The sequence below is a fragment of the Gadus morhua genome, chromosome 17 (assembly GCF_902167405.1).
Source record: "Gadus morhua chromosome 17, gadMor3.0, whole genome shotgun sequence".
In the NCBI taxonomy this organism is placed as follows: Eukaryota; Metazoa; Chordata; class Actinopteri; order Gadiformes; family Gadidae; genus Gadus; species Gadus morhua.
In genome coordinates this window covers 12880037-12894842 of record NC_044064.1, presented here as the reverse complement: position 1 = coordinate 12894842, position 14806 = coordinate 12880037, and the positions used below count along the sequence as shown (strand labels likewise).

Here is a 14806-nt window from a genome sequence, read left to right as displayed (position 1 = left end):
TGGTCACATGTATGACATAACATAAATATCTAAAAGTCGCTTTTCATATTAGGAATTCTTAGACACAGCTTTTAGTATGTGTTCCTTAATGCTTCCCTAATGTTGTGCTCATAAGCCATATGAATATCTTATCACCACCAAGGAGAAGGAAGCTTTGTTCCACCTGGATTCTCTCGTTCGACTCCTACCCCACCCAGAGCTGTTGTTCTCACCAAGGTGTTGCGATACCAACTACTCAAACTCTCTCCCTTTTTCTTTCTCGCTCTCACACACACACACACCCTCTCAAACACTCTCTCTCTCTCTATCAAACACACACACACACACACATACACACCCTCCCAAACAAGTCTCTCTCTCTCTCTCTAACACACACACACACCCTCTCATACACTCTCCCTCTCTATCAAACACACACATACACACACTAATGCCATAGGCTGCATTCCAATTTTTCCTTGTGTCTCCAAAACTCCACATTGATCATGGAAGGGAACCTGAACAACCAATAATAAACTATAATGCTCAAATCGGTAGCCCCTTTCCTGAGGACCCAAGGTATTAACATGTGGGAGACACTGACCATGAGATAAATGTGTTCCATATAAATGAACAGATACTTTAGATAGATCTCACATTTCAACCAATTTCCTTCTGAATTAAACACCTTTAAATGTTTTGCTGAAACGAAAAACTAACTTGGGAGACTCAGTCATTTTAAACAATTTCAAACATTTTATTTGAGAAAGAATTATCATACGGCTAGTCGTTATAAATAAAAATGTCATTGTAACTTATTTTTCTTTAGAAAGACATACGTTAGTTATGATGGTTAGACAGCATGACGCACACATAGCTGCTGACTCCATAGATTTAAAACTAAGAGAAAGCTGAAAACTTTAAATTGAAAAATGGTATTTCAAAAAACAAAATAAAACACCCCAAATCATACTTTGTCAATGCCATCATGGAGTAAAACTAACTACAAAACACACATTCAACAGGTTCCACAAAGGTGGTAGTTTTAGTTATGGTGCATTATTTTGGAACTGGCGCTTTTATAGCAGAAAGCCGGGCCCGATTAAGACCTGGGTCTTGGCCTCTTGAATCCGATGTCCGTTTTGATCTTCCAGTAACGGTACAAGCAAACAGGTGTGTGTTTGTTTTTTCTGTTTGTGTTCATTGAGTGAGTATGTGTATGGATGTGGTGTGTTCCTTACAGCACCATTCCTCCACCCATTATTTCCATTCTCTGTGGAGAGAGACCACAGATCAATACATTTGATTAGACTCGACATATACCACTTATACATACTTTACACGAAACCATGAAGGTTCTCCATACACTGAAATCATATGTGAAATGAATCGTTGAATTCCAATACATTGTGCAGCCTTTCTTCCTTCTATATTCCTTCTATTTACATTTATTTTTTCAAAATGACTCAAATCTGAATGTCAGTTTTACCAGAGGCGGTTCTATGAAGGCCAGCCAATCCGACGAGTGTGTTGGCAGCAGTCCCATTGATTGACACTTGTAGATGGCCAATGCTGAGCCCAGGAGGTTCCCCACAAGGTAGACCAGCCCCTGAAGCCACTGCTGGCTGGAGCTCTCCAGGAGCTTGAAGGCTGAGGAACACAGGAACACACGTCAACATTCATTCATATATAAAGGGTGCATCGATACATGTATTCAGTCACACAGGTTAATATTAATTCATCTATAAAAGGGTGCATCTATACATTTATTCAGTCACACAGGTTAATATTAAATAATCTAGAAAAGGGTGCATCTATACATTTATTCAGTCACACAGGTTAATATTAATTAATCTATAAAGGTGCAACTATACATTTACTAATAGTAACACACATTCATATTTTAAGCATTAAATCCAATAATTACTTATTTTCATATACACACACACACACACAATACACCTAGAATCCATGTTTCCTACATCCATAAACTGATCTATACTATTTCACACAGGAACATCAGATCTATCCATCTATCATCCATGCACACAGCCACCATTTATCTGTCTAGCTTTCATCCATCCATCCCCTGACCTAAAGCAGACCTATAGCTACACATAGCGGTCCAGCTAGCCCCGGCTGGACAGGGGGCCCTAGGTAGGAGTGGTCCCACCCCAGGGTGGAAGCGGGTGGGTGGCGGGGTCAGGACTCACTGGCAGACATGGACATGAGGGCCTGGATGGGTCTCCAGGCCATCATGCACACCATCATGATGGGGAAGATGGAGATTGTGTTCCCCGACATGTACATGATGAACAGGTTCATGGGGATCTGCTTCAGGGGTCCCAGGGCCACGTCCCAGCAGCGCTGCAGGGGGGGGAAGAGAGACAGAGACAGAGAAAAAATACAATTTGAAAATAATTAACACAAGTTTTAAATCATTGACCGTAAAACAACATATCAACAAATCTGCTTACCTGAACCACATTTAATCCGCCCCCAACTACAACCCCCACAAGCCCTCAGCGAGCATCTGCTTGACATCAACCTCTCATGTTGAAGCCATTCCAGCCAAATTGAATGGGGCCAGTGTCTACATATACACTCCCTCCCCTGATCTGACTACTATCGTCACCATGACTGTTGTAAGGCAGTGGGAGGATAGTACCTTCTCCACCAGGTTCTTGTCCGTCTCCTGGATGCTGTTGTCTGGGACCGGCTTCTCAGAGTAACCGATAGGATACACCACGTCCCCCTGGCCTCCCTGCCGGTCCACGCGACTCCTGCATGCACGCACGCACGCACGCACGCACGCACGCACGCACGCACGCACACACACACACACACACACACACACACACACACACACACACACACACACACACACACACACACACACACACACACACACACACACACACACACACACACACACACACACACACACACACACCATTTGAAACGTTACAAAAGTGGCAGTCTTTGTTAATCGTCGGCCCTGCTGATTTGCATTGACAACCTCCAGTTGGTTGATAATGTGTGACTAACGACCTATTGTATCTAAAGGACACGGGTTCTTATTACTGGCTGACAGTGTTGGGATTGTATTCTGAATACTTGGATTACTTCCACATTGAATTGCATTTTTTAAGTGTAGGAATGGGGCATCAAATTCTGTTCTTCTGTTCCAACTGGCTGAATGTGTTAGGCCCAAGTCTCCCTGATAGTGCACTATATTATATAATTTGCTGTAGGGAAACACAGACTATAAGGGCAGCTCGGGCCAGTCTTTTATTTAGGGTGGCACTTGATTGTCAAAAACTTCCATTTTAAAACTCACACACCGCGTGTCAGCCCGTCAGGCCATAAACAATGGATTGAATAAACGTTTCAATCCATCGTTTCTGTTCGTTTCTTTTTCCAGGCTCGTTGCCAGCGGGGGGACCACCCTCTGACTGGCCCTCATGTGGCTACGCCCCTGATGATGTTTATGCAAAAGATAAGACCAGCTGTCCCTTTTCAGTTTCTCTATTTATTCAGCTGTTAAACGTGGGAAAAAAGATAAACATAAAATATTCTGTTTCTGTATAGAATTTGCTATTACATTTTTTTGCTTGGCTAAGTGCATAGGAGTAAAATCAGACACAGAGAGAGAGATAGAGAGAGTGAGAGCGAGATTCACACGCCCTAAATATATTTTGGGGGTTTGGTGCGGTTCCTTTTCACATTGCAATCGCAACGGTCTCCGAATTTGTCAACAACACATGTGTGCAAAGGTCGTTAAATCATTGGACAAAAAGGTCTAGTGCGGGGGAAAACAGTAGAGATAAAAAAAAGAAAGTGAGGAAAGCGTCTGTGAAAGTAAATAATCATGGATATCCAGCGGGCTGCATTTGCTGTGCTGATATTGATTTGTTTCATACATGTGCGGACCGGTCGAACTCCTACTCTCATCCTGATGCTGAATGTGTTAAATGGCATTTTCATGTTTTTTTTCCAAGCATACGTCTTATGTGGGTGTACGTCCAAATATCCACTAGACATGCCGTCTCCTCTTTGCTCCATGCTAAGCCACGAATTATTTTCCACGACAATGCGCTGATAGTCTTGGAGTTACCGCTAATCAAACATTAATTCCCCTACTGCGTGCGGTTGAGCGGGTGCCCGTTACGTCCAAAGAGGCGTATGCTTTTTAGAACTGGATCAGACTGTGGTGCGTTCGCTTTCACATCTCAAGCGAAACAGAGAAGCATCGTCACGTAATCCATTGATTTCAACAACGCAACTGTATACTAAATACCAACTATTTAAATTGTAACTGTAACGGAATACAGTTACTTATAAGTTGTATTCTAAATACGTAACGCCGGTACATGTAATCCGTTACTCCAACACTGCTGGGTGAGACCACATATATCAGCGGACAAGCTATAGGACTGGGGTGAAGTCGCCCACCAGTGATGTCGCTAGTGGATAGATTAAGCCATAGACTGTATAAAATGTGTTAACTGTAGACTTAAGTGCATAAAATGTGTCTTTACGATGTACCTCAGTGGATAAAATCTGGAACAATAGTCTTTGTTCTAGAAAATGTGTGTTTATAGACTGTGTTAAACTGTGTAAAATATGTGTTTACCGCGCGTTGCCCATGCTCAGCTCCAGAGCCCATTTCATCCTACGGACGCCGGCTCCTCCCCTAGTGGACAGAGCTCCTCCCCCTCCTCCACCTTGACCGCCGGGCGAAGCCATCAATCAAGCCAGCAATAGCCCGTATACCTGAAAACATTAAACGAAAGAGTTATTAGTTTTTGTTCCAGTTGTCAGACACACCATTTCACCCCCTAAATAACGGGTAGATTGTGTGAAGGGGAGAAAGTTCTTGATTTGAATTCTTGTAATGTCAATAAAATTAAAAGAAATGCAGATATACATTACGCATATATTGTGACTCATGTCAATACACGGATCTAGGACGCTGTCAGGATAGAACAAACGTAACCTATGGTTTACAAACGTAAACCATACAGCACTGTCAACCGTGTCGGACAATGAATAACCCCTTTATGTGTTTGAGGTCCATAACACAACATTGCAACTCTTGAATTCTCGTCATTTCCAGATAATGTTCAAGTTAACATACACACAATTTAATGTAGTGGTAAGGGTGTTGAAAGGTTCGGGGATCGATTCCCCAATGTCTGCTGCCTAACTTGCAGGCGTCCGAGAGCAAGACGATCCCCGACCCCTACGTGCCGACCCCTACGTGCTCCTTAATGAAACGCATCTTAATTCACTGTCAGCCACCGTGAATGAATGCATCTGTCAGACGACTGAATGGTCCAATAGCTACCCTGTGAAGCTAACCATAGCCACAGCTAAGGCTAAACCTGGCCATGGGCTGATAATCAGACAAGATAGACATGAACAAAATTATAACCACTATCGTTCTTACCTTGTGCACACGTTAAGTTATTGAACGAGATTGTTTATTGCGGACGAAACGCTGGAATTGGTCCCCTTATAGACAAATATACAGGAAAGAATCGAGTGCTGCTCGCTGTTGGTAGGCACAAAATGATGACGTACCGGAAATAGTATCTGGGTCTCGACCGCTCTCTAGCGAATACGTCAGGACGCGCAGATAGTCAAGAGATGGGACAGCTTTATTAAACGACTATCATTTAAAGACAATTATCAGTATTAACACACATTGTAAACCCCATAAAAAAAAATACATTTCGGGTTAACAAATACGAATACTATACAACTATAATTCCATCCTATATTGTCATTTTACAAGCAACAAAACAAAACAAAATAAGTGAACAAGTATGTATAACATACCAACTTTTAAACGACTGAGTTAAGGACATATTCCTGACTAGGCTTATTGCTGTGGACTGCAAGGTCAAATATAGACCTAATAAAAAAACAGAATATTTACTACATCCTTCTTTGCATTTTATTTAAGAAATGGACTTCTATCATTGGAGTTATAAATATAGACACATTTTTATTACACACATTTATGTTATTCTGTGGTGTTATCGGCTGAGGAGTTTCAGCTCTGTGCATTACAGCCAAGCTGTCTGTATGTTTCTAACAAGTAATTTAAAGGCACTATGTGGGTGTGGGTGCATCTATGTTGTGTGTTTATGCATGCATATTTTGTTTATTGTTTCCTCTCCTTCACTTGTACAAGCTGAGCTCGGGACTGTGGTAGAAACACATGTAAGCGTCACACAGCAGGCGGCGGGCGGGCTCAGGCAGGGAGGCGGGCTCAACACGACTCAGCTCCTCCTCTGATAGGCTGAGGAAGCGGCCCACCTCGGGACACGCTCTCACCTGCGGAATGTTGAAACCGTTCTCGCCACCTAGTGGAAGGAACATGTATGACATAGCTTTAGCGCCGTAAAATGTTGTTGCAATAACTGTTTTTGTATAGTATAGACTTTATATGTTCATAACTCAGGTGAGATGTTATTCGCCTTGCGGTTATTTATAAAAATAAAAGGAACATTCTATCCTAAACTATTTAATCGAAACACAATAAATACTTTAAAATTAATGAAACAAACAAACAGACAGGGTCTCACCCTCTCGGTCGGCCATGCTGTCGAAGAACAGCCAGTCCGAGGGCCGTGGCCCGTGCTTCACCAGGCTGACGTAGTGGCTGGTCTCGATGCACGTCACGGCGAACAGCTCCAACCGCTGGCGGGTGCCATGCAGGGGCCCCGCCCACGGCCCCCCGGGGACCCGCACCGGCTCAGGGGTGTGACCCAGCCGCTTCCTGTGGCTGTGGACCTGGGGGGACATTGAGAGGAGATTGAGGGTGCACTCACACTAGGCCATATGGCCGTGGCCGTTTGGCGTTTTCACACCTAACCGTGCTCAAATCTGCCAGTGTGAGTGTGGCCAGTCTGGCCAGGCCAGGCCAATTTGGCCACTTGGGAGAGGTGTGCTGCTACGGTCCGGGCCGCTACAGTACAGATGCTAATGAGCCAAAACACGCACACGCACCGCTACGCAACCTGAGCTGGATGACGTATAGTCCATGCGACGACCACGGACATAATAAAGGCGAGTCTTTATTATGGTCCATGCAGCGGACGCTTGGTGATGACGTGTTACGACGTGATGACGTGTGTACAAGAGCCTACCATGGCCAGGCCACAGTTGCGACGGCCAACGGCCACGGCCAGATGGCCTAGTGTGAGTGCAGGCCGGAGAACAATGGGGCCAACACGGTTAGGTGTGAAAACGGCCAACGGCCACGGCCAGATGGCCTAGTGTGAGTGCACCCTTAGCCGTTGTTTCATGTGTATTTACCTGTGTGTAACAGTTGGAATTACCCATGTGTTACGTTATATTTACCTGTGTGTTACAGGTGTACTTACCTGTGTGTTACAGGTGTATTTATCTGTGTGCGGAAGGTGTATCTACCTGTGAGCGGAAGGTGTATTTATCCCTGGTTGACACAGCTGTATTTAACTGTGTTACAGGTGCATTTACCTGTTTGGTACAGGTGTATTTACCTGTGTGTTACAGGTGGGACAGTATTGTTTGAGGCGGCCAGGTGTAATGTCCTGGTCCGGGTAACACTGAGAGCACTCCCACTCAGCCACTGCCTGGCAGATACTGCACTGTCTCAACGCTGGGTGAGAGAGAGGAAGAGGAAGAGGAAGAGGGCGGGAGAGAGAGAGACATACATAGATGACATGGGTGTGACAGAGTCATGGAGAGAGCGAGAGACAGACACCGAGGGATAATTAGCTATAATGTTGATTTCACAGGAGAAGATGGATGTTATCTCAATGAAGCCAATTTGACTATATTGATGGTTTTAGCATCTACTCTCCACACGGAAACCGCCGATTAACTAGCACTGTGCAACGTGATCCCCATGTAGTACAGGTACAGTAGTCACTACAGGTCCAAGAACTATAGACTACCAAGGGCGAAAACTAAAGCTAGGGCCTCCTAGAGTGGGCGTACTGTCGTCCAGCAGGTCAGTGATGTCCAGGGACAGTGTGGGCGAGATGGCATCAAACATCTTGAAGTCCTTGCCAAACCTGGGCATCAGAAGCAACAGACAGGAGGGGGCCTGGGGAGCACACACACACACACACACACACACACACACACACACACACACACACACACACACACACACACACACACACACACACACACACACACACACACACACACACACACACACACACACATTAAAGAAAAACTCACAATGCATCCAATCACAAACATCAAGCAGGACAATAAATCACCAGAGACTAAACATCTTAAACCTTCAAAATGCACATTATAGTGTAACGGTAATGAAAGCGAGCATATTGCGATATTAAAAAGACACCTTATATGTAATCCATTAGGAGCCGGCAGGCCTAACATTCCAACCAATGAAAAGAGTGAGATGACGATGGAGGAGGGACTGTGACGGAGCACTTCCTGTCCGGTCGGGACACACGTTTCTGCGTGTTGGTTACCTCCACGAATTTGAGTCCCGTGTGGAGGAAGGAGGAGTCCAGCATGGCCTGGACGCTGGCCACCCGCATGGGGCCCGGGCCCTGGGGGAGGGCAGGGGGCGGCGAGAGGGAGGGGGAGAGAGGAGGGGAGGGGAGGGGAAAGGCGGGAGAGTGGGGGAGTGCGGTCGGAGGGAAGAGCTGGTAGAGGTGGCACTCCTGGGGTTCCTGGGACATGGATCTGGGGGGGAGAGAGAGAGAAAGCGAGAGCGAGAGAGAGCGAGAGAGCGAGAGAGCGAGAGAGAGAGAGAGAGAGAGAGAGAGAGAGAGAGAGAGAGAGAGAGAGAGAGAGAGAGAGAGAGAGAGAGAAGTTAGCAGGGACAGACAGACAGGAAGACAGAAGGCCTAAAGTTATGTTTCAGGTTAACATAATTGACCTTAAAATAAAACATGTAACTTCAAAATAAAACACAAAACCTCAAAATAAAATACGAAACTTCAGAATAAAACATCTAAGAGAGACGTGAATACTTTTGGAAACATGAAACTATGAACTAACTATAACTGACTTGTTTTTCAACATTACTCAGCGTCTAGTAACTTAACAACTGAAAACACTCTTTGACATAGTTGACACACACACACACACACACACACACACACACACACACACACTGAAGGGTGTGTTCACCGGATCTTGAGGAGTGGCTCCACGTGAAAGAGCTGGAAGAGCATGTTGAGGAACTCCTCTGGATCTGAAACACAGCAGCAACAGGTTCACATTCTTGTTCTCACCCTGAGCCCTCGCGTAAACACACACACACACACACACACACACACACACACACACACACACACACACACACACACACACACACACACACACACACACACACACACACACACACACACACACACACACACACACACACACACACCTTTCTCCTGGTTGGTGAAGCCAGCGTCGTGGTTGTCCGCCTCCAGCAGCAGCCTCAGGGACATGGTCTTGCTGGCGCACACGTAGCCGAACCTGGAGGGGGTGAGTACGACCCAACTCATCAGTAACCCCCTGACTCCCAGCCCGGGGCCCCCCTGTAGGGGCCCGGGACGCTAGAATCAGCGCTACACGGGGACCGGCGCGGACCAGACCTGCGCAGGGGGTTGACGATCTCGCAGCGGAGCAGGTCCTTGGCCCGGCCGGAGCCCGGGGGCTCCGAGGGGCCAGGGGGGCTCAGCATCACCCAGTCGGCTGAGCTGCAGCAGGAGAACAGGCTGGGGGGCGGGACACAGAACAGAGGGGGGCATTAAGGCTCCTGATGGGGGATGGATGGAGGGAGGAACAGATACATGGATGGATGAACAGATGCATGGATGGATGGATGAACGGATAGATGGATGGATGAACAGATAGATGGATGGATGAACAGATAGATGGATGAACAGATACATGGATGGATGGATGAACAGATAGATGGATGGATGAACAGATAGATGGATGGATGAACAGATAGATGGATGGATGAACAGATAGATGGATGGATGAACAGATAGATGGATGGATGAACAGATAGATGGATGGATGAACAGATAGATGGATGAACAGATAGATGGATGGATGAACAGATAGATGGATGGATGAACAGATAGATGGATGGATGAACAGATAGATGGATGGATGAACAGATAGATGGATGGATGAACAGATAGATGGATGGATGGATGACCAGATAGAGGATGGATGACGGGGGGTGGATGGGTGATTGACAGGGGGCTGTGGTACCTGAAGAGGGAGGCGTCCAGGTAGCAGGAGTTCAGGTGGCCTTGTATTCCTCTCTTCCAGCCCTGCAGCACCTCCAGCACCTCCCCCCCCTCCAGAGGGGCGGTGGGCTCCTCCACACGCTCACTGCCCCACTCCGCAAACGCTGACACGCAGTCACCGTGGCAACACAAACGACAAGGTCACACACACGCCACGACCGGGCCAATAAACGGCGATAAGCGCCATGGCAACGCAAGACTCCATGTGGAAAGGACAAGCACACATAACCGAGATTACAAACACTTAAAGAGGTCATTCACTCACTCACACACACTCACTCACTCCCACTCACCTATTGAGTTACATCGCTCCACTTGATTGACAGGCGTCTCCGGAGCCGGGAACCTGGAGTCCCGCCTACAGTTGCGTAGTTTGACGAACAGCCCCTTGTTTGCCGGGCAGCGGAAGTACCGATTGCCAAGGTAACTGCCGTCCGTCGCCGCGGCCAGCTCCTGATCCTGAGAGAGGACGCTTGCATGTTTTATTGCAATAAACCTGAACAAGTTTTTTTTATTTTTAAAGAGGTGACATATTCTACCACCAGGTTTTGGTTGCAAGCCATTTGAAAATCAGCCTCTTCTGACGTCACAAGTGGGCGCGACCACCTAGATTTACGATAGATAGATGAGCAACGTTTGCTACAGTTCACTAGGTAGGCTGGTAGACGGATCGATCTGGCACACATCTAGGTGGACACGCCCACTTGTGATGTCAGAAGAGGCCGATTTTCAAACGGCTTGTAACGGCTAATCACACTCACACCTGGCGGTATAATATGTCCCCTTTAATATTCGGTTTCAAATATGGACAGACTCTAATCCATAGCAAGCAGTTTGGCTGTGAACACGCTGGTGGACGAGCAAACACAACAACAACAGCTTTCCCGTCGTACCAGTTCGAGTCCGGCCACCGTCTGGTTGATCCCACTGATTCGTCCAATCCAGCGGATCACTCCAAAAAGGGGCGGGTCGTTCACCTCCACCATGGACCCCACCTCCAGCGCCATCGCCACATCCGTCCCTCGGTCCCTCCAGCCGCCGTCCTCGCTTCCGCCCGGCGACAGCATGGCGGGAGAGGCGGGGGCGTGCTCGCCGTTGGGGGGCCACGGTTGGTCCGCAGTGGTGGTGGTGATGGGCGAGGGCAGAGCCTGGGGTTTGGGGGGTGGGACCGGGACCGGGGGGAGGACCTTGTAGGGCTGCTTGGGAGGGGGTAAGGGTGGGGTATTCAGGGCTGGTTTCGGGGAGGGGAGCTTGGGGGGCATCAAGGCCACTTTAGGAGGGGGGATGGGTGTGGGGGAGAGGGAGGGGCTAGGTCTATAGACGGGAGGCGGCTTTAGAATGGGTTTAGGGTTGGAGGGGACCGGTCCTGGAAGACGATTTGATCTGGACTCTGTGGTTGGAGACGGACCGAGAGAAAAAGAGAGATGAAAGATAGAGCTAGATAGATCGTAGACTGTGTTCGAGGTTGAGGGTTAAATTCCATCAGTCTCATCTCGTAAGCATCCTTAAGCAACAGGACTAGGTGAGGCCCCTACATTAAAGGTGAATCCTAGTACCTTGGGAGACTTTAGCGATGGGCAGCAGTAGCCCATACAGGGGGCTGGGGATCTGACACAGCCTCTCCCCTTTATAATGGCCATCCCAGTTGCCCAATGGAGCATCCTGAGAATTAGGAAACACAGACGCTATCCAAAGGTCAAAACAAGCCAACAGCACGCTCAAGCACGCTAACCAACCCATGTTCAGTGAAGGTCCTAACCTGTTGATTTAACACATTTCCCTCTGAGTACCATAAGCATTATCATTTCATCTGCATACAACAACACATACCAGCAGTACTCCCACGTACGTTCCCGAGGAGGCCCGACCAGGCAGGGGCCCACAGTAGCGCACCTCCCCGCCCTGGACCCTGTCTTCCAGGGGGAAGCACACCCGCTGGCACACCTGCAGCAAGGGGGGGGAGGCAGCTCTTGCCGTGGCTTGGCTCGGGGCGTGGACGGGCGCCGAATCCGCCGTGCGCGGCAGAATGCTAACGGCTTCTAGAGGCTGGCCCTCGCGGCGCTGGTGGAAGCTAGAGCGGACGCCTGCGCGAGGCTGCGGTGCCGGCGGCTGGTGCTGAAGAGGAGGGGCGTTGGGGTGGTCATCGCTACCGCGGTGACCTTTGTTGTTGTAGTTGTTGTTGGTGGTGACTCCGCCGGCGTGTTCCTGACCTGGGTTCGTAGCGTTGCCGCGTGACAACCGCCGTACATGGATGCGGTTAGCCGGTACGAAGAGGGCAGAGGCCTTGGGGCAGATGAAGTAGGACTGGCCCTTGTAGGAGCTGCTCACCCCGTGACCCGCCGCCGCCCCCTACAGGAAGGTAAGTGAACAACGAAAGAAAAGAAAGAAAGAAACTTAAGACATTGCTGACATGAACACTTTAAGCAGGTGCAGAGAGAGCTACATATCCTGCTAGACTGTAGCATATATGAACACATTAAATATCATAAATATAGAGCAGGGCTGCAGGGTACTGTAGTTTGCTAGGGGGGTCGACTCTCTGCTGAAAAGTACTGGGTTTGAACCCGAACCCCGTGAGCAAGATGCCCTTCTCAAGAAAGGGTTGATTCTGATTGGCTTTACAAGCCAATCAGAATCAATCCAACTCAATCAGGAGGGCATCTGGCTATTCATCGTCCCACCTTAGGTAGTTGAATAGGGGCCCTTTAATAGAGACAACTAAGCTAAATCTATGCTACTCCTTACCTTGAGCTCGACCCCAAACATGATGGCCGAGCCTCCTCTGGTCATTGGGCCTCTGAAGCGAAGCTCCGCCTCCATGAACTCATCTGATTGGCTCCTCTGCACCATGAGGGCGGCGCCGAGGGGTAAGGCAGCCAATTGACGCAGCTTCAGCGGGTTGCCTGAGAGACAGCCCAGTACACATCCGGTGCAATATAATCGTTATAAACATGCAATATTCTGCAGTGTAACATTTCTACTAATGTCAAACCAATCAATAATGATATTGCTACTTAATTGTACTTATAAAGAATTTTGTTGCCTATTCATGGCATTTATAATCTTAACGTTTTACACTTTTCGTCTTAGTTCAAGTTATTGAACCGATTTTTGACCGATTTTTAAATGTAAGTTAATGTTTTACTGCGTTTCACGTTATTATCGTGTTGATTTTACCGAACAGTTTAAGGCGGGCCTCCGCTTCAGGGACGGCCTCCAATAGGCCGCTGATGTCATGGGGAATGTCTACCAGATGGATCCTGTCTATCCTCACCAACACGCCGATGTCCAACACCTAGGAGAGAAGAGGTCAAAAAGATTGAAACTATCCTTTATTTGAGCTGTGATTGGATCTACCGTCTTATTCTCAGCATTTCAACCGTTTTCCTTTAGCTCACTAACTTGTGAGCTAAAGGAAATGTCCGCTGGACAGCAGCGGTGTGTTTAACGGGAGGACGAAATGTGTGGTTTATATTTATATATTATAATATTATTCTCACTCGGTAGTTCCATCCTCTTTTAGAGGTTGATAATGGTGGGTTTGGTGCGATGGTTGCATTTGTTGAGCATCTTATATATTATATTTTACAGCAAATGTCTAATCCCACTCGTCAGAACGTTTCTTCCAATTTTTTATGTAAAGGTTGTGATAGTTGTTTTCCTCCAACAAACAATGCGCGGTTGAGTCATGAAGGTATAATAGCATCGATAAAGGGGCGTTTCTGTTTACCTTCACCCAGCTCTGGTCCGCCCGGGAGCTGGGGGTGGACTGCTCCTGACAGATGCTCCCCCTCTCCAAACAAATGGTTCCTTCCAACTGATCCTGCAGCTTCAGGTGTCTGCTGATCAGGAACATCTTGCGACGTCTCCTGGGTGGCTGCGGACCACCAGACATTGTGTATGAGGGTGTGTGTGAGGAAACCAACTCCTCCAAATCCAACTTATTTTACGCAGTATGCTCGGAGAAAACCTGTGGAAACAAACACAAGATTCCAACGTTTAAAGATACATATTATTTATTTTAGGAAAAGGCTCAAAGTATGCCACAACTCGGTTCATTCAGTGATATTCAGCTTGATATGAATAAAAAAGTTTGACAATAATAGAGTGTTATGGGAAACTTCCTACCTATCAGAGACCAAGGCGTTTTCAACTCCTGGCTCGCTTTGCTCTACAAAGGTTCATCCTTGGCGCAATGCCGTCTAGAAGTATTTAAGGCGATCCCTCTCGCCTAAACCTCGGTTAAAAGTGATGAGTAAATGATTGTTGCTCCGTCTGATTTCAGTCAAATCGACTACGAACTTGTTTCTACATCGTTGGTTATGGTTACTTATTACAACGCAGCGCTTGAAGCAGGAAGCAGTTGATTGGCACCGAAATGGGCCAACAGCAGCTGAGAAAGACTGCTGACGTATATATAGGAGGCGGTGCCTTCGCACCTATACGCTCTACAAAGGTGAAGTCTAGACTCTATGGTACACACACACACACACACACACACACACACACACACACACACACACACACAC

At 47.4% G+C, this 14806-nt stretch overlaps 2 protein-coding genes across 3 annotated transcripts; both read right to left on the bottom strand.

Moving 5' to 3' along the window:
• Window positions 1-1170: 1170 nt before the first annotated feature.
• On the bottom strand, window positions 1171-5580 carry emc4 (ER membrane protein complex subunit 4). The gene is made up of 6 exons (XM_030338404.1): window positions 5432-5580; window positions 4616-4755; window positions 2648-2762; window positions 2193-2346; window positions 1469-1629; window positions 1171-1252 (listed from the first exon to the last, which is right to left on the bottom strand). Exons 2-6 carry the CDS (start codon window positions 4726-4728, stop codon window positions 1217-1219), a joined length of 579 nt encoding a protein of 192 aa, XP_030194264.1. The 5' UTR covers window positions 4729-4755; window positions 5432-5580; the 3' UTR covers window positions 1171-1216.
• A 41-nt stretch (window positions 5581-5621) lies between these two features.
• On the bottom strand, window positions 5622-14650 carry cyld3 (cylindromatosis (turban tumor syndrome) 3). 2 transcript variants are annotated; one of them, XM_030338402.1, is made up of 17 exons: window positions 14406-14650; window positions 14008-14247; window positions 13455-13572; window positions 13023-13180; window positions 12108-12626; window positions 11834-11939; window positions 11171-11667; window positions 10571-10736; window positions 10240-10381; window positions 9609-9731; window positions 9398-9489; window positions 9151-9214; window positions 8484-8700; window positions 7975-8083; window positions 7515-7633; window positions 6576-6783; window positions 5622-6353 (listed from the first exon to the last, which is right to left on the bottom strand). In XM_030338402.1, the coding sequence occupies exons 2-17, from the start codon at window positions 14170-14172 to the stop codon at window positions 6169-6171; spliced, it is 2988 nt and encodes a 995-aa protein (XP_030194262.1). In that variant the 5' UTR covers window positions 14173-14247; window positions 14406-14650; the 3' UTR covers window positions 5622-6168. The 2 variants fall into 2 exon arrangements, with proteins under 2 accessions (XP_030194262.1, XP_030194263.1); XM_030338403.1 differs by having other exon boundaries at window positions 14008-14154; window positions 14406-14643.
• Between the last annotated feature and the right edge of the window lie 156 nt (window positions 14651-14806).

Excerpts from the sequence above, each read along its gene's own strand:
- emc4 (XM_030338404.1), bottom strand. The coding sequence starts at position 4,728 with ATGGCTTCGCCCGGCGGTCAAGGTGGAGGAGGGGGAGGAGCTCTGTCC. Across the intron at positions 2,347-2,647 it reads ACAAGAACCTGGTGGAGAAG|CGCTGCTGGGACGTGGCCCT; the intron begins GTACTATCCTCC and ends CCCCCCCTGCAG. Across the intron at positions 1,630-2,192 it reads CCTCATGTCCATGTCTGCCA|CCTTCAAGCTCCTGGAGAGC; the intron begins GTGAGTCCTGAC and ends TGTGTTCCTCAG.
- cyld3 (XM_030338402.1), bottom strand. The coding sequence starts at position 14,172 with ATGTCTGGTGGTCCGCAGCCACCCAGGAGACGTCGCAAGATGTTCCTG. Across the intron at positions 10,382-10,570 it reads GGAGCGATGTAACTCAATAG|CGTTTGCGGAGTGGGGCAGT; the intron begins GTGAGTGGGAGT and ends ACTGCGTGTCAG. Across the intron at positions 7,634-7,974 it reads CACTGACCTGCTGGACGACA|CGTTGAGACAGTGCAGTATC; the intron begins GTACGCCCACTC and ends TCTCTCACCCAG.